This window comes from Cyrtonyx montezumae, unplaced genomic scaffold (genome assembly GCF_038088225.1).
Source record: "Cyrtonyx montezumae isolate F1298 unplaced genomic scaffold, pur_monq_1.0 scaffold_0, whole genome shotgun sequence".
Classification (NCBI taxonomy): Eukaryota; Metazoa; Chordata; class Aves; order Galliformes; family Odontophoridae; genus Cyrtonyx; species Cyrtonyx montezumae.
The window spans coordinates 35,705,679-35,733,165 of NW_027071824.1; the positions used below are offsets into that span (position 1 = coordinate 35,705,679).

General features: G+C 40.5%; 1 protein-coding gene across 1 annotated transcript in view; it reads right to left on the minus strand.

Annotated features, from left to right (window-relative positions):
* CNKSR3 (CNKSR family member 3) overlaps positions 1-26,226 on the minus strand; it is a 59,511-nt gene extending 33,285 nt beyond the window's left edge. The window contains exon 1 of the mRNA XM_065732617.1: positions 26,081-26,226. Within this exon, the coding sequence (XP_065588689.1) occupies positions 26,081-26,132 (52 nt within the window). The 5' untranslated portion in view covers positions 26,133-26,226. The remainder of the gene's footprint in view (positions 1-26,080) is intronic.
* Positions 26,227-27,487: the final 1,261 nt, after the last annotated feature.

Genomic DNA, 27,487 nt, shown 5'->3' on the forward strand with positions numbered 1-27,487 from the left:
ATGCTACACATGTGACTGATATGTGCTTTTTAAAAACATGAGAAATCTTTGTATTACTTCACGTACATAAATGAAAACCATGCATGGAAGATAAAATACTTCCTATTTACATAACTATTATAGAATGAGGGAAAATGGAAATAAAAGTATCAATTGCAATGGTACCCAAGTTTTATCACATTACTAACTGTGAATTGGATTTCAAAAATAAATAAACAAACCAATAAAATATTATTTGCATTATGAAAAGACTTCGAGGAGCAGTAATGCAATTCGCACAAAACTCCCTCCCAAGCTTTGGCAGGTGTAGAGATGTGCAATAGATCCTAAGAACTGTCTAGACTTCTCTGTCTGAAATAACCTTCCACAACTGTGCAAAACATACTGAATGGTATTCAATACCTTGCATTCAAGCAAAAACAGTAGAATGAATGTGTTTAACATTTACAGATTTGCACTGATAGCAATCTCACTCTGTTTCCAAGATTAGAGAAAGTTATTTTGAATAAGAATTGTGAGCAAAAAATAACTGAGAGGGGTAAAAAGAGGAGTCTGGATCCAAGCCATAACTATCAGCTTACTATTTGGAGAGAATTAACATTTCTACTGTTGATAGAAATCAACCATTCAGCAGTGACATATCTGACTAACAAAATACTAGAGACACTACAAGTACAGTCATTGAGTAATTTCATGTCTTTTATTCCACTTCTGAATTGGACATTGGCAACTAATTTACCAACAACAAATGAATGAAATAAGTTAACTAACATTACAGCCACAGGTTCAAACCGTCTTTCTCCTCTTCCATCCCATTCTCTCTTACTTTCTTCTCTTCTTAGGCCAGAGAGCCTATATACTCAAACATGACTGGGGTGAAAAGAGGTCCAGACAGATTGGGCAAGGGAGTGGAGAAAACTGGAGAGTGACGGGGATCGTTTGCTTTAGAATATATTCTAAGGATAATTCAAAATGCCCAAGTTGACATAAGGAATCAGGCAGATCACAAGTCATTTGAAAAGAGAAAGCCTCATAGCACCATAATGGGAACTCTCCTCATAGCACCACAATGGGAACTGACTACTCATCATCTCAGGGAAATAAAGCTTTATTAATATGTACTCAACTTCTTTGCTGGGTAACTTTTTACTGCACTGACAGAAGCTGGTGTCTCATAGTAGCTATAGGGTTTAGCTGTTACTCTTAGCCCATCAAGGGGCTCCCGAGGACCTTAAAGCACAGCCAAGAAGAGACTGCCAAAATCATTTTGCCTCACTGACTCAAAAACATACACATTCAAGTGTCATAAGAGTTTGACTTCATTCCCACTAGAAAGTGAATCTTATTCTAGTTCATTCTACCCCTTCCAAGGTTGCCAGTTGCCAATTTTAGTCTCAAAAGAATTCTTGCACACACAAATCCATTCTCTTCAGTTTTCAAAGACCATCAGTTATAGAAGAGACTTTAACCTACTCCATTATATCATCATTTATATTCCGCATCCCTTTATAATTCATTGCAATAGCTTCCTCTCTTCATTTCCTTCAATTTTTTCTAGGACTGAAATTAATTAAAGAAAAAGTAGGATTGAATCAAGGCAGGAAATTAGCACTAAAAGAAAAAAGGAATGTGTCAGTTCATCATAAGCAGGTGAACTATCACCTGAGAAGGCAGATGAAATTACAGAAAAAGTGTGCAAGTCAGCTGAGAAAAGCTAGAGTCCAGTAGAAAAGGTAAGGGCGAAGGAGAACAGATTTAAAAGGAAGTTTCAGGAGAAAGAAAACAGACTTAATGCATTATTTTCAAGAACGTGGGAATGTTGTCCCACTCTAACATCATGGACGCCATTCTCTTCCTACATTATTAAAGACCAGCAGAGCCAGTGATTACTTTAACAAGGAATTCAAGGTCCGTCAATATGCTAATAAAAGATAATACCAGAGCACTCACTAAAAACCTAGCTCAGTAATAAACTGAGTTCTAGATGAGAACTAACCTTCTAGCACCAACATCCCTGAATGTTTCTCTGCTATGACTTTAAGCAGTTATCTTCTCATAAGTTTTCAAAACAAAAGTCTAGTTAACATCTCATCATCAGGGATGCAGAGGGCAACTCCCACACAAAAGTCACACCAGGACAGAGAGAAATGCAATGCCTTCAGCTTTAATAGTGAATGCTCTACTGTCCCCTCCGTAATCCCCCATGACTGATAGTTGCACAGAAAGACTTGAGCAGCATGTTCCTATTCTAAGCATTTCCAGCCAACGTATTTTGCCTGCAAAAACTGACAACTTAAACGTGTTCAAAATACCTTAAACTAAATTCATTTATTCATTTCCAATCCATCCATAAGTTCTTTAGCATCTCTCAAATTCAAACCTGAAAGTTTTGTCTTGTAATAAAAGAACTCCTGGAAAAATTTTAGTTATAAACCATCCTGATCAGAAGGGTTACAGAGGCCACTTTTAACCCTTAGTCATTCCAATGCAGGCAATCTTGGAAAACACAGTAGGAGGCCTATCAATAGTATTTTCATCTCTATCAACAAAATCAGTGACTGAATCCATTCCAGCAGGCGCTATTATCATGCTCCAGACCAGACACTGAAGGGTAACTACACGCTTCAACACTTCACAGCATAAATCACAATACAAGACACCAAGGAAGAGTGAAAACAGCCTTTGTCCACACAATTGCTTAACTAGCCAGTTTACAAAGCAAGGCATCTCTCTACAAAAGCCAGTGCAAACTTCTTAAGATTTCCCCTCACAAAGTATTTACAGGAAACTCCTGCAGACATGGGTGAGAGTGCAGCCTTTAAAAAAAGAAAAAGACACAAGACCTATAAAACCGCAAGTGGCAGAATAACACAGAAAGAGACCCAACTTTCAATGCAAGAATTAGGGAGAGCAAATGAAGCTAGCCTATAACAGGTCCAAATAAGCAATGAAGGTGATTCTTCACACACCACTACGCAGTGAATGATCAAAATCCATAGGGGTTCAGGGGAAGGTGAGCAGGCTTGTTAAAGAAAATGCTATAGCAAGTCTCATCAACTCTATAGGAAAAAAAGAAATGGCTGAATACCAGAGGGAAACTACTGAAGGGAGAACACAATATTGTCTTTTGTGCAGTCCTCCAAAACACATTCCTTCCTGGCAAAGATACAGAATAGGGAATTAAGATAGATTGCACAGGATACGGGGCTTCTGTAACTGCACTACACACAGCACCAAATGTACATGACAGCTTCATTTTAATTACTTTCACCCAAAGACTTAACAGAACTGTTACTTCAGTAATCAAAGCTAGTATTCACAGTATTCACGATAGTATTTACTGTAATAGTGCATAAAATTTCCCCCAGAGTGCAAACATTTTTATTTTTTTGAAGTCCTAAGTAATACTAGGACATAGGCCACATCAAATCACACAGTTGTTCTCTTAGGTTGTATTTCAACTGGAGACATGAACAGTAAGCAGGAAATTACAAGAGTGAGTTAATTTAGAAATTGTATCTTGAGTTGAAAATAAGTGAATTTGTGTCAAATTTTTGCATTCCTGGTTCAAGTAAGTGGTAGCATACAAGAAACTGAAGTGAAAGCAACTCTGGTGGATTAGAACTAAAGTGGTATTTACTTGCAAAGACAGAATTTAAAGCTGAGCTTGCTATCTTTTTCATGGCTCTCTTTATAAAGAGAAGTCATGAAAAAAATGGAGTCAAAAAAAGTGTTATTTATCCTATTTTCCACTCAGGTTTTTTATTACAACACAGTTCAAAGGCTTTAAATTAAAGACAAAATTAAAATATAATGATACAGAAATTGAAAAGGGAATCGTGCTGGCATGTCATTGTCATGTTTCTAAAAAAAAAAAAAATCCAGAGGTAATACAGGTTTAATCAGAAAAATCTCTCTCTGTAAGAGAGATAAAGACACACTTAAGCCAAAAATAAAAATAAAAATAAAAATAAAAATAAAAGACTATGCCACAGCCACAGAGAAAACCGACTTTTTCAGTTTGGCAGGCTACTCCCTCTACACATGAATTAGACAATAGCAAGAAAAAAAGAAATAAATTTACTGCACTATATTCCCACCAATTGGAAGGCAGATGGGGTCAGTTGTGCGTTTCAGCAGCAAAGCTGAACTGAAGACAGTTGGTCTCTGTTGCATACACTAGGCCACAGCCTCATCAGGCTTTACTGGCATCACACTAACTCAACTCAGTAACTTTCCTGAAGTTATTCTACTGGCATCACCTCTCAATATCAGGCCATTAAGTACTGCTGGGCCTTTAAGATTGAAATTTTGGCTCAACTGAGAAGAAAAAGGAAGGGTCAGAGACCCTTGTTACAGATTTACCACTCAGCCCCAGGCAGCCAGGCTCTACAGTGCAATAGCAAATGCTCATCTTGAGGAACCAGTTTCCAGGAAGGAAGAATGGGAACAACAGTTAGGCTTACATTCAGACCTCAAACAGCTGGCTGTATCTCAGCTCTAACTCTTCATTAATCCCAGCCACCACCAGAAGAAGACTGTTAACCAGAGAAAGTTGGAAGACGGATGAACAAAAAAGCAAAGCATGTTCATCACATTTTCCTGCTCACTTTGGTGTACATTCTCTGCCTACACCGCAGCTTTGTCTACAAAGTTCCTTGTGATGCAGAAGCTTCACTCAATACATCTCATGCCTTTTTAAGAATGAACTACATCAGTTACTGACTAGCAACATTTGGCAAAAGCATTCTTTCTATGCTCTAACAGATTTTGTTTGGCAAACTAAATAAATCAGATGAAAGCAGAGCTTATCCATATGTTCTCTGCAGATAGACCTGGCACTCTAAGTTTCAACAAAATATGTTATGAAAGCCAACATTCAGCAATTGCACGGAAAACACATTAAAATACAGAACACACGCGCACTAGGTAGACATACCCAAAGAGTTTCTGAGCTAATACCACAAGTTGTCTTCAGGGACACTGCTGACAACAGCCTCCCTAACTTCATAGAATAAGCAGTACCCTATTTGTGGCAAGATGCTACTCGTATTCAATCCTGGGTATATATATTACAGCATGTGCAAGAAAAAAAAAAAAGCCAAACAAAATGGCAGCATACTGTAGCTGTAACCAAACACTTCTGGAGCTTTATTAAATAAACATATATAGTATAAGTGCTACTTGAGCAATATACTACTTTATAGTACTATACATTCCACACTGAAACAAAATATTTCTCCGTCCAGCATACCAATGCATGAAAACACGTCTATTTGTTAGTTGCATTTAAGATAGCTGTAATTAAATAGATTTAGAATGGCTCTCAATTGTTATAGAAGCACTTCCACAAGTACGATCCATATTTTGTTGCTTTTTCCCAATAAGTTTTTAGGATTATATCTAGCTATCAACTTAACCATCCCCTCCAAAAAAGGGTTTATTTTAATCCATAAGCTTAAATATGATAGCTCTGCATACTGTTGTAGATTACTGCACTAGATAAAAATTCACACAAGTGTTAGTAAAGAAGAATGTTTTTCCACCATTTCAGTCTCTTGACAGCAGTCACATCTAGTGAACATACCTTAGTGTTTGTTACAACCCAATAAAACCATCTTTCTTGTAAAGACACCAAACAGTGTCTTTAGCAAATATGGAGCCTCTTGCATGGTAGAAGAACAGTCACTTAATATCACCTTATGCATATCACACGCATGCATCAGCAGAAGAAAGAAAGATGACCTTCTAAGTGTCTGTGGCAAGGGATATATGCAAGAGGATGTTTTTTTTTAAATCTAAAATACTGCCAGACCCATCCTACACTCTATAAAATTCTTTCTATCCTATTTTGTTGCTTGCAACCGATGTCCATGACAAAATCAACAGGAGTTACTTAACGTGCATCAGATGCTTCATTAATTCCACTCAAGCAATAAGTTCCAAGTACATCAGAATAAACAAAACCATCTTAGAAGCTGTTGACTACATAAAGCATCATCCTTACATACTGGATCAGAGAACTGGCAATGAAACATTTACAGAAGTTGAAACACAGAGATTCTGTTCCATCTGTGACTTGAAAAACTTGTTTTGGGTGCTCAGAAGTTGCTTCCCTATACACAGAAGCTCAAAGAACCAGCGAACCCTCCTCCATCAGGGAAAAAGAAGCAAGCAACAGAAACAAAAGCAAAAAGTATAGGAAAGCTGGTGATTCCACTATGACTTTTCATCATTCCACTAAAGGCCTGTTTCAGCTCACTTCTTCACACTATGTGCCCGTCAAACTATGCTGATCAATACATTTTACTGTTATACTCAAACACGAATTTGCAGCTTCTAGTAGGGTAGAACTGACTACCTCTTCTACTGACCTTTGTCCACCCCTCCACACAGCACTAGATTCCCTATAAAGACTATCTGCTTCACCACATACTCTCACCTGTACAGAGCATTTGGAATGTCTACCTCAGAAACAAATTACCCATAGGCATTCCATAGCATTTGTCTCTTCTGCAATTAGGTGGCAACAAGAACTGAGGCAAGAGACCATTCCAGCTTCAAGGTAGTTCAGCACTGACTCTCAACAAGGCCACACACAAAGGAAGACACTCTCACCTCAGAAACTCACTTCATTGAGCCCAGCAAAGCTCATCTGTAGGAGTCCTAGGTTGTGCCACATCAGATCCCCCATGCTGCTGGCCACCAAATCCTGGCTGGGGACCCCACACACAAGGAGCTGTATTTCTTCACTCAGCTCCAAAAGAAACTTTGAAAGAAATCTTATTTCTGCTACTGACAGATACAGATGTTTTTCACTAAATCAATGCAACCACAAAGAAATACATTTCCCAAAATTTTCCAACTCATCTAACCATGTTAAATTTGTTTTTTTCATTTTGTTTTTATATCATTACTCTAACACACTCTGTACAGGAGAGCTCTTACTTAAAACAAGCCTTTAAATATTTTACCATTTCACTTCTGGAAGTATAAATGCATTAAACCTAAAACACAGTCCCAGTGCTAGCTATAAAGTCACCCACAAGATTACAAAAACCAGATATTTTTATTTTTAATGGAAATAACTTACTTTCATTTTATTGTTTCAATGAAACTCATATTGTACTTTCAGCCACAGCAGGATATGGAGTCATTTAAGCCCTTAGAGACAAATGCTCAGGAAGTTGAGAAAATTATGGAATTAGGATAGTCTAAGTCATTCTGCATGGCTGAAGACTGATTCTTTAGCCCCAGTCTTCCCATCATCCATTCCACCCCTCTCCCCCACACCCCTGATTCTCTTGTTTCATACATGCACAATACCACCACGTAGCTACCAAAAAACCTTCATAGTGAAAGCAGTGAAAAAGAGCAAAACTAGAGGTGCTAAGCAGCCCTATCAGATGTTCTGAATGTGCTTGGGTATCTCCAGAGAGGTATAACAGAGCACCAGAGAAACGCTACAAACAGCAGCACCCTGAGACACAACAGCACAGCATTGAACAACTACAGTACAAGGCAAAGGTTTTAGGAAAAATATAGGGGCCTGAGGCCTGGAAGGACCTGAGAGGCGTTGCAGGATTGCATTTGGCACCATGAACTTGAACACCAGAAGGCACTTTAATGACTGGTGTGATGTCAGGCAGTGCATTCCACAACATTTCGGAGACTGAGTGAAGAGCTCGGTGTGGGTAAGAAGGAAGCTGTGAGCTAGCATTCTTACGTATGGCCCTGAAAGGTATAGTTGGTGATCCTATTTGCACTTCCTTACATGCTGTGGCTGGGGAAAGAAGGGAAGGAAATGGAATAGATAGAGCTGGTCCAGAGGAAAGACAAAGATGATCAGAGGGCTGGAACACCTCCCTTATGAGGACAGGCTGAGAAAGCTGGGGCTTTTCAGCATGGAGAAGAAAAGGCTCCACAGAGACCTTATAGTGGCCTTCCTTCCAGTACCTGAAGGAGATCTACAGGAAAGCTGGGGAGGTAGCAACAGAATGAGGGGAAATGGTTTTAAACTACAAGAGGGTAGATTTAGAGTAGATATTAGGAAGAAATTCATTAAATTCACCCGTGAGGGTGGTGAGCCACTGTCTGGTTGCCCAGAGAGGCTGTGGATGCCCTCTCCCTGGAAGCACTCAGGGCCAGGCTGGATGGGGCTCTGAGCAGCCTGGTCTAGAAGGAGGCGTCCCTGCCTACAGCAGGGGGTTGGAACCGGATCATCTCAAAGGTCGCTTCCAACCCAAACCACTCTATGTTTCTTTGACACAGGATTTCTGTATTGCTGGTGCTTGACAGAACAAAAATGAAGCCCTTCCCACACGACGTCTCTTGCCATAGCGTGTCTTCAATATTTTGTGTCTGGAGACAAATATTGCTGCCTAAGCAGTTCAAAGCCAGCTATGCTGCTTCACATCAGCATCTTAGGTTGCTGGTTAGACTGGTCTTTTGGGACACAGACATTACTATCTGCCACACTGCAGAATATCACTTGAAGTGAAACAACATTTTACTCCCTATCAAAGTGTATGTCCTTCTGCAGATCGCTCCCGTTTTCAAAATTTCTCCTTGCTTCTGTTTTCCAAGAAGCAGGTATACATACTAAGAAGTAATGTACCAATGTAAATGTACCATGAAGTAGTTTCACTGGACTCTACTTTTCTGTCTCACCTTAATTTGCTATTATTATACATGAATGTAATTCATAAACAAATTTTAAAATAATCTTCACAACATTTCCAGACATCAAAGCATTCCCATACAATTATGAGAGCTATTCCCTTTATAAACTCCTATAATCTCAACTGTAAATTGTATGCTAGGATTGTTAATGGGCTAACATTACAACAGCACCATCCCAAGATGAAACTGCTCAAAATGCTAAAAATTCAAAGCTGCCTGAAAGAGGAAATGTTTCCTCTTCACGGGGGAAAAAAAGAGAGTTAAATTAGGAAAATGCAGCCACCTATATTCCAACATGTACCCCTTTTTGCCTGCTGACACTACAAAGCAATGCATCCTCAGCTCATTACTGACATGCAATTAACAATTCTCTTGCTCCACATGGCATCACTAATTTCACATGTACAGTAAATATTTTTCTCATTCCAAGGTTTTTCTATGCCACTATCTCTTTCTTAAAAAAAAAATAATAATAATAAATAAAAATAATAAAAAAAGATAATGTTACTTTTGAGGTATCAAAATACAGTTTTTTTTTCATGTAAAATTTTCTAAACTGGGCTTGGCTTTCACAGGTTAATTAGTAATCAATTTCCATTTTCCAATTTTCCATTCATTTCCCTCAAAAGTCTCAGTTAAACACAAATCCAAAAGCTTAATGAACAGAAACTATTACAAACAAGCAGCACTTAAACAAGGAAATAACAAGCACATACAAGGAGAGAGCAAGCAGATACTTCCTAACAGCTGACAAGTTTCCCATAGAGAAACTGTCTATTTACCCAGCCATATCTGTACCTGTAAGGACTGCCTGTATCCCTCATCCCTAAGACAACTGCTTTCAGTACCTGTAACAGGAAACTTTAGATCAGCCATATGGACATGTGTACACTAAGCTGGGCAGAGGGAATTTTAAGTAATGATAAATAGTTAACATTTACAAAAGTGATGAACATACAAACCATTAACTGCCCCACTAATAACAGAGTGAGTGGGGTACAAACTTAGGCTTTGAGTTCTGGGTTTGTGAGAGAGATGCGCTAATCCCACAGATGGTTTGCATTCTTAAAGTCTGACACAATTCAGACCTTTGAGAGCAGTGTGTGTGTAATCTTTAACACGCAGGCCCTGATCTTGAACCTCAAACATCACATTAAGTGCCAAAAATAACTCATCATTCTACTGTTATATTAGCAGCATTGATCAGAAGGTCACCTATTAACTTCTGCATCACCGTGACAGGTTTGTGTTCCTGCTTCATATCAAATCCAGTTGCTCATCCTCATTCATTATGGTTGCACTGAAAAGCCCACAGAGACTCCTGTGTATGCTTACATAGATGAATGAGAACATACTGCAGTTTCCAGAACACAGATGCTGCTCTAGCTTCCCCAGGCATATAATCACAAGGGTATGGCTGGACACTAATGTGAGATATCTACTAACAGTCCTCAGAGCCCTTATGATTCCCACTGTCACCTATTACACTGTACGGTGTATTTTCCAAATCAGTACAGGCAGTAGAAATAATCAGTAGAAGTACATGCAAGGTTTTATGTGAAATTCAGTAACTTTTTAGGCCTGTGACCAATGTCACACCTGAAAGAAGAGAATGAGGGAAAAAAGCTGCATTTCATACGGATTGTGAAATACTCAAAGCTTTGGTGATGCTTGATAGATTAGACTGAGAAGTCTAGCCTCTTTATTCTAACAAAAATATATTGTCTTCAAAATAACTTTCCAGATTAAAACTGACATTCAATATATTCACTTCTTCTAATCTTCCACAGGAGTTCTAGTCATCTTAATCACAAAATGGACTTAATAGACCTTTTAGTTCAAAATATGCAACAAGTGACAAAATTTCTAAAAAAAGAAATGTTTTTTTCTTTGCCTCCTCATTTCCCATCTTTAAAAGCAGCATCCTTTTTGTAAAAATGACTCGTGATAGTTAAAAACAAATTAAACTGAAAGGCAAGGAAACTTAGAATCACAGAATAACCAGTGTTGGAAGGGACACACTTAGGAGTGATTTGCCCACTTAAAAAAAAAGATATTACAGTCGATCCAGAAATATCATGAACTTCATTGAAAGACAGACATTTGTTTGTTTTAACAAACACTGCAGTTTCTGTCCTCAATGCATGCTTTATCTCAAGTATTACAGAGCCTTATTTCCAAGCTACTTAAAGAGATCAAATACCTTCTTCGAACTAGAATTCATTTTCATAAAAAATGTTTGTCCCAAGGTAGTACTGTGTAGCAACCTCCAACCAGTGATCAAATTCTCAAACTTCCAGACCATGAGAAATTACTCATTATATCCAACACTGTATTCTGCACTCAGGAGCAATGATTTTGAATGCTATTTTGTAAGGGAAGTATGTACAACCATGTGGATTGGTTATAAACTTGTGAGAGTACTCCTGTTTGTTAACTATGCAGTGATTGCTTCCATTTAAAACAAATTTATGAAAGCCTATATGATTAATGTTCATCTTTGTTCTTCACTTACAAGTACAGCAGTGACCTTATTTACAACCAAGTTAATCATTAGGTCTTATAGAGGGTGGAGAACAGCAGAAGGAAGTGAGAAGCATGGAGAGAGAAGGAAAAGAGGGTTTTTTCCCCCAAAATGAAGACATGAGCAATTTTAAGTTGTGGGAAAAGCAACAACAACAACAAAAAGCAATCTCTCAGATAGTTTCTTTCTATGCAAACATAGCTTAATGTTTCCAAACTAAGACTAAGACCTAAGACTAAGTCGCACATGTTCTCTGTAATAACTTCAAGAAATGGTCATCAACTCCAGCACTGCCCTCAGCACAAGTAATGGAGATGCTTAAGCAGAAAGCTGCGAATTATCAACATATTTTCAAAATAGCCACCACAAAGGCTACTAGGAACTTCTGCCTACTGCCTTCCGTTAACTGGAAAATGATGAAGGCTCCCAATCCAAAGGACTAATACAATTCCCCAAAACTTCTTTTTGCTCTCACTTCCATAAGCAACTTCTTTACAAGAAAAGAAGCCCAGAATCCTCCGAAAGTTTTAAGAGAACTGGTGACAGTGAGGCCGTCCCTACCTAAATTAAGGCCGATGTGGCAAAACGTTATCTGAGAAAGAGAAACACAGAAAACGTAGGAATAAAGGACAATATAATCACAAGGTGGAAGATTATAACAGAGAGGAAAAAAAAGAAAGTTGGCAACACAACTTTATGAGAGAAGGAAAAGAATTAGGTTATGGTAAAAGCATAATCAGGGAACAAGAAAGGATTCAGAAGAACGATACAAGCAGGAAAAAGGGAGGATATGAACAGTGCACTTTCACTTGGAAATTACTATTCAAAGTTCCCAATTCAGAAATTTGACCAAAGACCATCTAACTGACCCTTGAATAATCACACTGGCTCAACATTAGTAAGCACAAAACCTTTTTTATTATTTTTCTATCACAGTGTTTATTTTAAATTGACAGAAGCACTAGTATCTCAAAAGCAAGCAAAAAACAGAGGAGCATTATGGGCACATAAACAGGATAACCTGAAAGTCTTCATAACCCCAAGTTACTCTCATGAGGTATCCCAACCCGATTCATACATTTATTTTAACCCCAACATTTTTTTACTCTAACAGATGTAAACTGTCATCAATATCTTTGCATTCAGACACTAAGCTCCATCTGCTGTTTTTCCCCTCTCACATGTATGCACACTAACCACAGTGAAAGATGCTGGAATGAGAGCCACAGACGCCAAAAGCACTCATTTGTCCAAGAGAGCTAAGCAGTGCACACCCTCTTCTGAGAAGGAGGACCAGCTGGGCCTGACAAAGGAATAAGGGAAGAACAGCAGATCCCCAACACATCACATTCCCCACCTCTCGAGTTGAAACCACCAGGCAGGGAAGCCTTTGGAGGCTACTATATAGCATAGACTCCCTAGCAAAGCAACAGCCCAACTTAAAAAAAAAATAAGAAGAAGAAGAAGGAATTTTCACAAAGAGACAAAAACAATGATTTCTGTCCACTTTATCTTGACCTGGACTTCTATGAGACAATTTCCAATCTGCATGCTTCTGTACACCTTGTTTGCTGTTGCTAACAACTGTCATAACAGCATGGATAAATACACTTTAGAAGAAATAAAATGGAAAATCAAGTGTGAACAGAGTATTTAATCATATGCAATATTAACTGGAATAATTGCACAGTGACTGCAGGCAACAAAAAAAATACTGTCCCCTTGGAAGTACTGTAAAATGACTGCCACCGTGACCCGTCCCTTCCAGGGAAACTAGGTCAACACCTTTTCAGTAGGAGTACCTCCCTAGCAAGTACAGAAAAAGACCTCTGTTGACCTTAAAAATAAATACCATATCATAACAAGTCAAGCCCAAAGCCAATTTATTTTCTTAAAGCAGTAACAGTGCACTCTACATTATTTGTTTGTATCTCTAGCACATTAAACCCATGTGTCTGATAATTTTATGTGGTTAATACAGTGCAAACAACCCCCTGCCCTAAGGCCTTCATCTCCAGAATGCAATTAAGAGCTTGCAGTTTTAATGTTTCAGGTTTTTTTTGTGGTTGAAGAAGTAGTTCATTAGTCACAAGAGCTCCTTTTCTTGAACTTTGTTAATTAACGCTCTGCTGTCTGTTCCCACAGTGGAAACAAGAACCAGCATTGCAAAACTGACTGCCTCTTGGCTGCCAAGAAGAAACAGGGTGATCCCTTTAATTTGGTTTGGCTGCCTTCTCACACCACAGTGTGGAACTGCTTTGGCTGATTACTCACCTTCATCTCTCCTGTGTGCGTGCACCCAGGCAAACTGTGATTATTGTTACACCCATGGGAGCAAGTCAAGGAGCAGCTTGCAAGGCAGCAACTGATGTAGCTGCCAAATGGACACGACCATCTCCTACACAGTTATGAAACCCTGATGACTAGCACACCTTAACACTCTCACAGTCACCAGGAAGGCAGAAATACATGTACTTGAGAATCACCAGCCATCAGCATCAGCTAATCACTTCATATGCCACAGCAAACTGCATGACATTAGCAAAAATGCTAACAGTGCATGCACCTCTTCATTATGGACAAATCCCCAGGAGTCACTGCTGGGTTGTCCTAGGATACACTGCCCTTGCTTGCATGCCTACATTACTCCCCACATCATTTACATCAAGAATACTCCTTAGAAGTCATTGTTTGCATAAACCAGGACACAAAGAGCTTCAAGATTAAAGAGCAAAAATCCCAATCCTTATCCAAAGTGATCTTGAAACACACCAAATAACACCAAAACAAGAAAGAACACCTAGCCTGCTGACAGCAGACATCTCACTGTGCCTGCAAAGGTTGATGACAACACAGATGATGGCTTTGAGAAGAGCCTCTCAGAAATGAAAAAGGCATCAGAAAAGGCTTCAAGAACTTATTTAAAGTAGCAATTGGCTTCTCAGGAATGCATGAGGAATGATAGGCCAAGTAAGGCTAGACATAAACTTGACCACGAAGAGTGAAAACTGCTATTAGTGTACATTCAGAGTAATAATGAAGAGACCAGAAATGGGAAGTCTGAAGGTACAAAACATCCTGATAGCACTGTTCTAGTAGCAAGATTTATTGATTAAGTAGTCAATCACAAAACCTCTCCACTTCTCCATATTTTTTTAAAGTGATTTAAACATTTAAAGTAATTGATTCAAACAATTAGCTGCTTGACACATCTGCACTATTCCACGCTGTCTTGCAGCCCTAGTTATTCACACAGTGACGATGCTGGCTCCCAAAATAGCAGAGATTTCACTGGAGTTCAAGCGTAACACCCTATATGTAAGAAAGCCAAAGATATCGAAGATAAAGATCAGCAAAGCTGACCAAGGGCTCTGAATCACAAGTCCAAAATACTTCCAAGCTGACCAGAAGCCTCACTCTCCAAAGTGAAGTGGAGCAGAAAAGGGCAGAAAAGAGCCCAACATCTGTGTACACTCCACCTGGCACCTTCACACAGCAGCTTTTGATTACTAGGCAAGAGTGTGAGCAAATACTATACCCTCTTAGTAGGGTGGTAACAAGATACTACTTCTTTCAGCGCTTCAGATAAATTGGATGTTGTTTCTTATGGGTTTTTGTTTGTTTGTTTCGTTGGGTTCTTTTGTTTTCAAAGATCTCTTCCCAAATATAACTTAGTGCTGCTTTTATTAGGGAGCACATCATTTCTAAGGAAGCAGCTCTGAGGAGGGTCTTCACAGACACAGCTAACAAAGATGCCTGGGGGCGAGTGCTGTAAATAGACTGCAAACAATGTAAATCTTAACAGAAAAGTAACTTTCAGAAGTTACCGGATTTTTTGAATACCCAGTGACAATGAAGAATGTTGAATGGCAAAATCACGTTTCAGTAAAGCCAAAGCTAAATAACCACTGAGTTTCCATCTATCATTTCAACCCATGCTTAATCTTTTGAAGACTGAGGATAATACTGGCCAATAAATTTACATGCATTATGCTCAATTACACACGGGTTAGAAACCACACAGTTAATTTCAGTATTTTGCAGCAACCAAGCTCATATTAATTTAAGTGAAACACACAAGTTGACAACCTGGGAAATCAGTATTTCTGCAAATGACAGCTGAACATCAGTCTCTAGACATATCTGGCATGTGACTCCTCAGCTGGGAGCTGGAAATCCTCTTAGAAAATCCAAAAATTACTCTACCTTGAGATGCCAGGATAAATCTTAAAATGCTAAAAGCGCACATACAGCATTTCTAGTAGTCCTATAGCTACATCACAGCATCCAGTTTTCAATTACCTTGCTAAAGAGACAACTTTATACATCCAAGATTCTCACTAGCTTGGTATTTACACCCTGTTACATGGTCTAAGAAGCTTCCCAAAACCCTCAAGTCAAGCTACTTCACCAAATACTGGCATCCACTAGAACCACTAGGAACCATCATTTGGCAGTTGGCTTCCCATCATGACTAGCACCACAAAAATCATGTTTTTTTCTATAAAAAGAATTCGAACTAGCTCCAGAAGTGTGTTCCAAGCATTTCTAATTATACCACAAAGATCTAAAAAGTATTGGCTACACATGACTCAATTACAATTGTTATAAGCTGCCCCCACATGCAGCAACATGTGCTGCTACTCATCTTTTTACATAGCTGTTCAAGGCAGTCCACCCAGCAACAACAATGGGCATGAGTGCTAAGTGTAGCAGAAAGGACAAGCAAGGCCAATGATCATCACATGCATATCCCTCACACAATATTTCAAGAACTTAGTGTTATAAGTAACAAATTTTTCAGTAGATGATGAATAGTTCAAGATATAATTATAGCTCTGCCATATTACAGACATTCAAAAACTTTTCCAGACATCAGATGATGTCCTGGTTTTAGCCAGGACAAAGATGTTTTTCCCTTCATAGTATCTCATATGTTACTATGTTTTTCTCCTAAAGCCAAAATGATGTTGATAACACACCAGTGTTTTAGTTGTTGCTAAGAAGTGCAGTATGGAGTCAAGGACACATCAGTTTCTCAACTTCTCATACTGTTCTGCTCATAATGGGGTTGAGGGGGCACTAGGACTTGGGACAGAGCCAGGACAGCTGGCCTAAACTCACAAAAGGAATATTCTACACCATATAAAAAAAAATAATAATAATTAAAAAACAGAGGGGAATTGACCAGTTAGGAAGTCATCACTTGATAACTGGTTGAGCACTGGTCAGTGGGTGGTAAGCAACTGCTTGTGCATCACTTGTTTTGTGCCTACACATACAAACACACACAGACACACATAATATCATTTCTACTCTCTTTTTTCTTCATTTTCTGTCTCAGATTTTATCCCAACCCATGAGTTCTAATTTGTGTTTTTCTTCCCTGATTCTCTTCCCCATCACACTGGGAGGGGGTGGATGAGCAGACAATGTGTGCAACAATGTCAGCACTCAGCTCTTGCGAGACTATGGAGGAAAGAGAAATTAGGGTTGAACCAGGGCCTGCAAGGTTCACTCCTCTGCATCAGACATCATGAAATGGACTCAGATGGAGATTGATATGCTTACACTCCCAGGATTACACTCCTTAGGGACCTCCACAGTACTCACTGTAGCCTACAGCATCCTTCAACTCACAAAACAGACAAGAAGCTATTGGCCTTCTCAGCCACCTGGGCTCACTGTTAGCTCACGTTCAGCTGAGCATCAACCAACACCCCCATGTCTGTTTCTTGCCAGTCTCCTAGCCACTTTGCCCCAAGCCTGTAGCACTGTCTGGTGGTGTTGCAGCCAAAGTGCAGGACCTGGCACTTGGCGCACATTCAGAGACAAAAACAGCCAAGACAACAATGCTGATGTTGTTTCTTGTACATAGATAACCTACTTTATGCTAGTTAAAACTGCACTGTGTAACGCTGACTTATCTTGAACTCCTCATAATTTTACCTCCCTAACTTCAAAAAGAGAATAACACAGCAGCTCCCAACTGAGAGGTGTACAAGAAGAATAAAATAAAGACTGAAGCTGTCATGATACATGACAGTTAAATCAAGAAGTGCACAAGGCACAGAGTGCACTTATCACACATAGATACTTCATTTCTCAAGGCTCTGTTCTAGTCATCTTAATACTTTTTAAACCTAAATAAATAAAAGTACAACAGTTAGCTAGGAGCAGCGTGGTGCACAGCACCTAATAAAGGAGTAAGCTGCAAAGCATAGGACAGTTTTATGCTTCTTCCAACTGCAACCATCAGAACAGATTCCCCACTACAGAGGACCCCCACCACCAGCAAGTACCCACTGTGGAAGCACTGTATTCAGATCAGCCCATCTGAATGCTCCAGCTTTGGCACCATCACATCAAACCCATATCTACCCTCCTGAATAAAGAATGAATGGGTCAAATGCCAGTATTACATGATTCTCCAATATTACCATTAAATCTGAAACATAGCTGAAGGCAAACAATGTTTTTTACTCCTTTTTTATTTATCAGTTCAGCCTACGTAACTATCACATGCTATTGTGAGAAACAACTAAAATCAGTAAGAAATAAAAAAGGCTATTGACATGTTTGCTTTTCACATTTATGGATTAAAGTATCCAGTGTTGCCGTCTTAAGTTAGAGTAAAGATGAAAGATTATTTCAAAAATACAAGTAAATAACTATGATGCTTTTATGTTTACGCAGGTAACAGTGTAAGAGGGACAAAGCTGCATCCTCTGGTGAATACAGATGAAATCCAAGCACTGCGTGGAGAACTACACAACTAAAAGAAAAAAATATATATATCTTTTGATTCTTCTTTTAACCAAAGTTTCTATTACAGTTTGCATTAGGAATGCCAACAATTACTAAGTCATCTTTTGCCATAATTCTTTAGGAGCCCTGCTTGTGGAGCCAGCAACAATCCCGCAACTTGTAGAGAACAGCAAGCAAAGCACTGACTAGAAATCCTCACCACAAGTGCTGAGGGAGCAAGGAGGATGAGAAAACACCCAATCCTGTTAGGCCCTGCATTACTCTTATGGGCACAACTCCATCCTGGACCTACACATGATTTTCAGTCCACATTCCTCAGGCATGTCTGAACTTGCTCTCACAGTCCTCCTTAGCCCCCTGCGAAGGAGGACAAAAATAAGCTTTCAGCCCCTATTGTTCCTACCTCCCTCCTACCCCCAAAACCAAAGCACAGGCTTCCTCAGCAGCACAGCACTGATACTCTCTGCCTCCTCAACAGTGAAGTCGTGATACTGCTACCCCAACGATGAGGCCAGCAGGGTCTCATCCCACTTGCACATGTAGCCTTAGGACAAAGCCCTCACACCACACTAGCTCATAGAGGAGGAAGCACGCTGCCAAAGCCTTCAGCTCAGGATAGAACTGAAAAAAGCAGCAACAGAAGGCAGAAATCCTCTTTGATTACACAGGGGTCTTCTACCAGGCACAAAGGTGAGAAGCCCAACTGAAACCTTCAACTGGTCTGCCTCATGGGCTACTAAATTCACAGCACAAACAAAGGAAGCAACACCTTGAGCCCAGCTCTTCTGTTTGGGCTGGGAAAGCACCTGTATCAGACAAGCTATCTTTTATTTAATGATAAAATACATGTATTACTGAGCTGTTCATAAAGCATTCATCCAGCAAACTTCATTCCAGTCATACAAGACTTAGTGAGATAAGAAAAGATACTATTAACATTAAAGATAAAAGGGTGACAAGCTAAGCAACCTTAATTTTGCATACACAAGACAGATATCAGGATCACATTAGCCTAGAAGCATGTAACAACATTCCTCTAGCAAAAGCCTTAGCCCTTGATGAGCAACAATTAAGTCCTAAATGCAGTTCCCTCCTTTGATCAAAAAGAAAGATAAGATCACATTTGTACCATAGAGCTTTGATTGTAACACCACAGCAGCTGCTTAGCTTCCCTACACCTAACTACTAATACAAGAAACAGCCCAAAAACATGAAGACTTTGGTACTACAGTGACCGAGGTGTAAAAGGCTATGAGAAACAAGTAAAAACTGCACAAGCTCAGCACCAATGTATTATTACAATATAATTCAGTCAGGTACAAAATGAATGTCCATAGTCCAAAGTTACAGAGCTAGGTGATTTGGTCCCACCAAATCAAAACAGAAATGCTTGATTTTATCCAGCATTAGTAATATTTGATGAAAAGTAGCTATGTTTCCTAATAAATATTTTCGTAACTATCTATTAGGTAATGATTGCTTAAAGCTATAAAAAAAGAACAGACAGATTTTATGCATCTCCTGCTTGCAAATCCTCCAAGCTGTGAAATGTTATTGTACGTACTCTGAAAAGATGGAGGCAGGCATATGGAAAGCCACAATCTCCTTATGCAAAACAACCAAGCATGGCCCAGGGATATGAATGATACCTTAGACTCAGAAGTCATCTCGCTGTAGAAATGAGAACCCAAATGACAAAAAGAATATACACCCTGCATAACATCAGACAGAGATCCAGAGTCAAACAGCATTTTTCTTAGAATTTTCTGACTCTTATCGCTAGCTTGTGAAGAAACATTAAGCTCTGTGACCAATTCTGTGACCACAAAAAAAAACGTCTCCTGAAGAACAACTGCAAATATGTAGGAGATTGCTAGAGAGGCCCCAGTTCTGTTAGCTCATATCCATCCTTCTCTTCTCTAGGTTAGCCTTGAAAACATCGGAACCTTACTACCTCTTATTTTTGACAGGACTTACATATGGGGTACCTGGAGGACTGAGCCAAGTGATGCTGCCAAAATAAGAAACCTCCAGGGAGGTAAAACGTGATGTTGGCAGGAAAATGCAATATATAAATTAAGACTAATAACACCACAAATTTGGGAAAAAAAATGCAATGGCAAACAATTTTCTTCATTTATTCACAGAGATGCTGTTAGACATAAGTATTAATATAATTTCTCTGTGAAGCTTCTCTACAAAGGAACATCTTATTCTAAGATGCCTAGAAGGAGCTTATCTGTTAGAACATGACTTAAATCAGGCAATCCAGAAGTTTAGATTTAAGAAATCAAATGAAAGAACAAATAACACCCCTCTCCCCTCAAATAAAAAAATACTACACTTTTGAACACTTGTTGACAGGCACTATGCCACTTCACTCATAACTGGAATTCATCCAGTTGCATCTGTTGGATAACAGCCTTTTGTCAGGTTCTTTTACTTAAGAAAATACAACAAATTTCAACAGGAATTTTATCTAGTGCTCTGAATTTTGTCTTCCACTAGCTTTTGTGGTATGCTAGACAGTGAACAGAGTGAACAGAAAGAGACATGATCCTTAGCCAAGAAGTTTTACATGCTGAAAACAGTCCCAGGCAGAAACATGAGGAACAAACTCATGGTAGCTAAAATTATGAACATCTGACACTTCATCAAAAATGAGACTCTGGCTAAAGTCTCAAACAATGGAAGAAAAAACTTTTGACCACTGTAGAAACAACATGCAAGAAAGAAGAAAAAAATACTACTGATGGAACAGCTAATTGCTACTACTGAGCAGTTATAGCTATTAAGAGAGATATTTCTTCAATTATCACTGTATCTCTATGTTGGTTAATACAGAATGAACATCGACTTTTAACGGTTCTACCTGTGTCTAGACAGTACCTAAAGACACACACCTTGTACCCCTGCCTGCCCTATATCTTAAAATTCTGTCACAGCTGCATTACATTTCTAAAGGTTACAATCAACTCTCCAGTAATGCTCACTGACATTTTAGCATTTATAACGTTTCTTTTAAGACATGGTGACAACCTTCTGCTTTTAGACCTCTGATGTTTGGTTAAAATAGTCTGAACAGCCGCTTAGTGGCAAAGCAAACAGAGCAGACTGTGAGGGGAAAAAATCACAGAACCCATAAGCAACATAAAAAAAACTAACTCAGAATAAAAAACCATGAACACGCGAACACAGAGGCCAACTTGTCTACTTTTTTTTCATACACATTCACTTAACAACAACAAATGAATAATTTTAAGCCAGCACTAGTATAAACTGGTTGCACAGCTTTTTACTTTAAGTTTCAACCAATAGACAAATGCTAAATACATTTATTTAGTATTCTCACCATTCAGAATTTCAGCTGAGATATCTGAAAAGGTGCACATTCAACGCCATCTTCTCATCTACTTAAAATAGGTGTAAAGAGTTTTTATTAAGTAATCAAGCAAACAGAGAAGTTAAGCAGGGGCTGATTAGCATTAAGAGTTTTTCAAAATACTGAAGTAGACATAATAGTGTCCACTTCAGAATACTTAAAAAGAAAAAACAAACAAACCTTTCAGTGTTATATGCTACTTACAACTGTTTCTGAAACCCAGCTATGGTTTATGGCAGTTATCACAGCTGACTTTGTTGAATTCTCTCTGGGTAAGCAAGATAACTCTAAAAAAAGAACACGAGGCCCTCTCAATTAATTGCTAACTATTAACAAATTAACATATTCCTCCTCCTTCTTCCACCTATAAATAAAAATAGTTGCCCTCAAGTTTTACCAGGAATGGAAATCAAGAGCGTTTTGCAACATAACAGCCACTGGAATAAGTGACATCCATGATCTATTTGGTAATGGAATAAGTGAACCTGGAGTGTAATAAAAGGACCAAAGTGCCAGCTCAATCCAGAGCTAGCTGAGCACACAGCTACAGTAACAAAGGCCAGATTGTAATGGAGACTCACAACAAGAAGGCATCTAACTGAAAGCGTGTCAAACTGTCTTTACTGTGTAAAATTTGGCTTGAAGTCACAAGTCACGTAAGTATGTTAGGCCTGGGGGCAGGGGGAAGAGGAAGAAAACGAGATGATACAACAATGTTGTCAAGTAGGATGGTAACATTTTTCACATGGGAGAATCTTCCCCTTATGCAGCTTTTCTTCCTCTCCTATCTCCTGAAGGGTGGCCCCAGCTGCAAGGTTTTCAGTAGCCAGGGGCTCCTAACTACAGAACACGTCTCCACATGATCACATTACAATGTTTTCTTCAAATTGCTGCTCTTCCAGAAAAGTTGTGCCACTTCTGTGCTGGGCTTAACAAAATGAGCTCTTGCCAGTTTCTGCACACAGGATAGCAAAACACAAAACTACAAGCCCACAATCAAATGAATACCATCAGCAGTTCTGCTAAAACTTGTGCAGCTCACCCCACCGTAACCCAGATTACCTGAGAAGTTGCGGATGCCCCATCCCTGGAGGTGTTCAAGGCCAAGCTGAGTGAGGCCCTGGGCAACCTGATCTAGTGACTGATTTACTGGTTGACAATCCTGCCAATGGCAAGGGGAATAGAACTGAATGATCTTTGAGGTCTCTTCCAAACCAAGCCATTCTGTGACTCCTTCATGAGCTCTAGCAGATAATTCAGTTTTGAGGGCACACACAAGGAGGCTGTGAGAAAGAAGCAAGGTCTGTGAGACCGTAAGCATCTTAGCTCATCCAGGAACAAGGCTGCAAGTCAAATGCAACCAGGAAAGAATTAGTTTCTCTCTCAGCAAAGACTCTCTTTTTTGAGTTGATCCATCAGCCCTGTTCAGTTTCAAGAAAAACAATGCATGTCATCAACTCCACATCCACCCTGAAAGGAAGTCAGTACAACATAGTGACATGATCTAACAGTACCTTCTCACTGCTGAAGACAGCCCCAAACACTGCTCAAGTCTAAATCACACTGTTTAAAATTTAAAAAAAAATGCAATTATATCATCACTTTTTCTGAACAGAAGTGCCTATATGAATATTAGATAGTTTCCAAACACTGATGCTATAGCTAAAGATCTATGGTATCCTTGGTCAAAGCTTGAGAAATGCTTCACCTACAAAGTTGCTAATGAGTTAAAGCACAACTCTTCAGCAGGAGCCTCAATTTTACCCTTAGCTACATAGTCTGCTACTGTCAGTATAGCACGCTGTGCCAGAAAAAACACCCTTGTTTGCAAAAAAATCGCAACATTCTAGAGTGAATTAACAAGAGCGGGCAAGCAACTGCTTTTTCTATCCGCTATTGCTGACAACAATAAACAAAGCACTTTTTATTTAAAGCCTGGTTACCAAAATCTAGAAATATTCACATTTACATAATTAATTCTAAATATGTTCTACTTTAAATTAGAGATAAAGGCTATTTACAGAATCTCCATAGAAGCAAATAGCCCCAAAATCACAACGTAACTCTTCAAGGTAAGGACTACCCTGTTAAAAAAAGTGAGAGTTTTGTCTGCTTGTTTTAGACAGGAAGCCACATTCACCAAAATTCAATTGGCTAACTACCCTGATGGGGTTACAGAGCTTACTGTTGTAATTTGCTTCATGAGAAGAGTGAAAGTTTCTATGCCGCTTTTGGCTAGGAAAAGTGCTCTGTTTTTTCTGGGTTTTTTTTTTTTAAGTGTAAAATTCGATTTAATGTATATATAATGACGCATGTGTTATATATTTATTAACATATCAGCTAATAGATGTTTGACTGTAAAGATACTTTAAATAGAAAAATAGTTATTGGAGAAAAATTCTCATTTTTATACTGAACATTAAAATGAACCAAATGAGACCACTTATTTCTGCTTCTCCATACTTTTCCAGAAGGTCTTTACCACTATGTGACACATGTGTCATTATCTGCAAAACTGCTGCCAGTTGGCATCACTCACCACCATTATTTGTGTCATTCTCCTAGAATATATCTCCATGGCACCACAGCATTAACTACAGGCAACAAATATCACCAGCCAAACATCTTCCCCAGAGCTTGACCAGTTCAGCGAAGACCATATTACCCTCCTGTATAGACAGCAAGAGTCAGATAACTGGCATAAGCTCTCTTCCAAACATCTAGTGTATTTATAAAACTAACCTTGAGAATTAAAGATAACACTCTTAAGGTAAAATACAGATACTGGTATCTGCTGAAAACTCAGTGGTTGTGAGCTACACGATAAGTAAGCATAAGCTTAAAAATAAACAAAGAAACAGTGTTCACAAGGCCATTAGCTAGCCATTAAAGTGTTAATTTTCACATGCAGAGATGAAAACACAACCATGAAGTTTTCCACATCTCGTGTCTTTATGACAATGTTGTTAGGCAGGGAGTGACGTAAAATGACGCCATGCACCAAGAGGTCAAACACTTACCTGGAAACCAAAAAACAACTGCAGAAACAAAAGTCACTGACAGTCTTTAATTTATTCCTTTGAATCTCAAAGGACACGTGTTAGCATTAGTCAGAAGATACACCTTTTCCTACTACAGCTAGGCCTCAAATTATTCGGCATAACACTAATTGAGGGTCCAACTAAAGAGTTACCTGTTTAGTAAAATAAATTATGCAAGAAAGCAAGCCAAGCATGCTTAAGAGTAATAAAGCCTTTTAAAATGATTAGCAGGTTTACTCTTTAATCTGGCATGTTAACAAACTCTCAGCGCCCAAGAGAAAAAACACAATCGGGGAACGGCATTGTATAAATATCCCACATGCCGAAGCAAAAGGCTTATTTCAGCGTAACAATGCGCTCCTGTTTCAACCAATACCAACAGAAGAAAGAACCTTTCCACGGGAGCTATTTGTGTGTTAACGCATAACTTCACAGCACGTTTGCACGGAATCCTCAGGGAGCTCCTGGGGCAGCCTGTCACCTGCACGGTGACATCCAGCAGGGCTAGGAGGACCCATCCCGCACTGCACACAAACGTGAGCCTGACTTCCCAGCTCGACTCAGTCCTGAACCGGACTCCTGCCAGGCTCTGACCGCAGGCATGTGGTCTAATCAGCGTTATGGTCCTGAGACGTTTAAGTAATGGCTGCTGCAAGCGAGTGCCGCCCCTAATCCAGGGAAACTCCCAACTCTCGAAGCACTCTTAACTTCACATCAAATTCGAACCAAGAGAAGCCTGCAGAAACACCTCACATAACAAAAGACGGCTGCACTAAAGCACAGCCCTACAAGAGAGCAGCAGTCCAGTTCGTTAAGTCGCAAGTCCCTCAGCTAATTCACTGCTACGCTCGCTGTGATTTACAGACCGTAGGGCACGAACTGCGAGCGCAATCGTCCGACGGCTATTCAGAAAAGAACTCGCTGAGTCCAACCAGATTAGACTAGACAAAATGGGTATCGGAGCTACCCTCACTAAATAAATAAATAAATAAGAAACGGACCACCATCTCAACGCAGATGTCACCCAGGGGAACCCGGAGATGGCAGCAGCAGCACCCAGCGAGCACCGCTTGTGCCAGCCAACTTCTTTCTCGCTCTGCTTCCCGGAGCGGAACAAACTTTGCAAACTTAGCAAATCGGCCACACAGCGGGAACATCGGGGAAAGACCCCAGAACTGAGCGGTGAGCTCAGATACGAAGGAGAGAATAAAAACACGGGCGCAAATAGGAAGGGTGGGAGAGCTGCAGAGGCCGGTATTCAACTTCCCGAGCGGCAGCCCCCACTGTTAATCCCACCACCGTTCAACGGGATTAAGGCATCTCGGTGATTTGCGTTAGTTTATAAAGTTCTTGCTCGAAAACGTTTCCGACCAGCGGGCGGCTGCTGCCTGGAAAGCCCGGAGTCGGCGAGCAGGGACTAACCTTAACTCCCAAAGGAGAGGAGCTGGCACTGCCCTGCGAACCGAGCAGCCGCCCGGCTACAGCAGGGGGAACCGAGCTAGGTTGAAACAACCCGCCCGCCCCCTCCCCGCGCCCAGCCCGGAGAGCAGCACGCCCGCAGCCGCGGGACGGCGGCCGCCACCGCCACGGCTCCTGTCCCGCTGCCACGAGGCCGCCCGACTGCCGGCAGCGGGACGGCAGCCGCGGCTCCCACGCGGGCAGGCGGCTTTGCGGTGCCCTCACCTTTGGTCCAGTCCACCACTTGCTTCGGACTCCACTTGGTCACCGGCTCCATAGCGGGCTCAGCCCCGCCGGGACCGCCGCCCGCCGCGCTCTCGGACGCGGACTCTCCCCGCGCTCAAGCTCCCATCCCCGCTCCGCGCCCGCCCCGGGCCGGCTCCTCCCGGAACCCGCCCCGCGGCCGCCCCGCCCCCAGGTGCCGGCTCCCGTCGGCGGCGGGCAGGGTGCCTGCTTCCGCCCCCAGCGGAACTCCGCGGGTGGTGGCCCGATGGCACCGGGCAGGGCGATGGGAGGCTGCTCCGGGGGGGAGAGGTGGGCGTCAGAGCGAAATAAACTCCTGGTGGCTGAAGGTGTGTTTCTAGTTCTCGATTCTAAGGTGAATTCACTGGAGCTGGGTTGCTGATTTGTTTCCTGCTGCGTGAAATACTACGCCTGTCGCTTCACCTCGCTGCATCTTTGAAAGATTAAAATGCGATCCGCCGCAATATCGGTGGGGCAGCCCAAAATTTCTGGATTCCCTGTGGGAACGTGCGTCATTCTCACTTGAAAAACAACAAAGCAGCCGCGCTCAGCCCTTACAAAGGCCGGGGTGAACAGATGGGCCCTGCAATGAGCCCTGTTAATGGTTTCACAACCGTTAGTGTCACAGAGCTTCGGCCTTAACTACACAGATGCTTCCCAAGGTTGCAGGAAGGAAAGCAAATGTCTCACTGTTGGTGTTTGGAGCATTCGTCTGCTGCCATCCTTCTCTGTCACGCATCTCGGGCCAGGCCCTGTGTCTTATTTGGACAGGATGAGCACCAGGTTGTGTGAGTCAGACCTGCAAGTCTGGTCACTTGCTAGCAGATCTGCCAATTTGATAAATCTATTATTCACTGTTAGAACTTTTATAATTTTTAAGGTTACAAAACTACTTTTTTTTTTCTTTTTTTGTAAGCACGTGACCCTGTGTTCTTGTATTACCTTATGTCCCTCAAAACCAGCTGCTCTACAGCCTGCCGTGGACAAATGACACTGGAATGACAGGAGAAGGAAGCACGTCTCCAGCTTCTCAGTGAGAAAGGTCACTGAGTATTTAAGTTCATTTGGAAGCTGCAACATATAAATTAAGTGACTAGAAATGAGTCAGGAACAGAACTGGATTTGGTTCTGTTAGCATGTAATTAAAATATTCACACTGATGGGGCAACTGTTGTTGCACAAGAATCAACAGCTTACTTCTTACCTCGATAATAGAACTGTCAGTGATGAACCTCCTTTCTATACATGACCATCTGGGAGATTTTAGTGTACACTACTGAGAGAAATAGATCTACCTAGTCCCTGCATGAGTGCTGGGTATACAAAGAGAATCTCTTTTGTCTAGATGAAGTAAGGCAGCCTGAGGAACTTTCAGGCTTTATCGCTTCG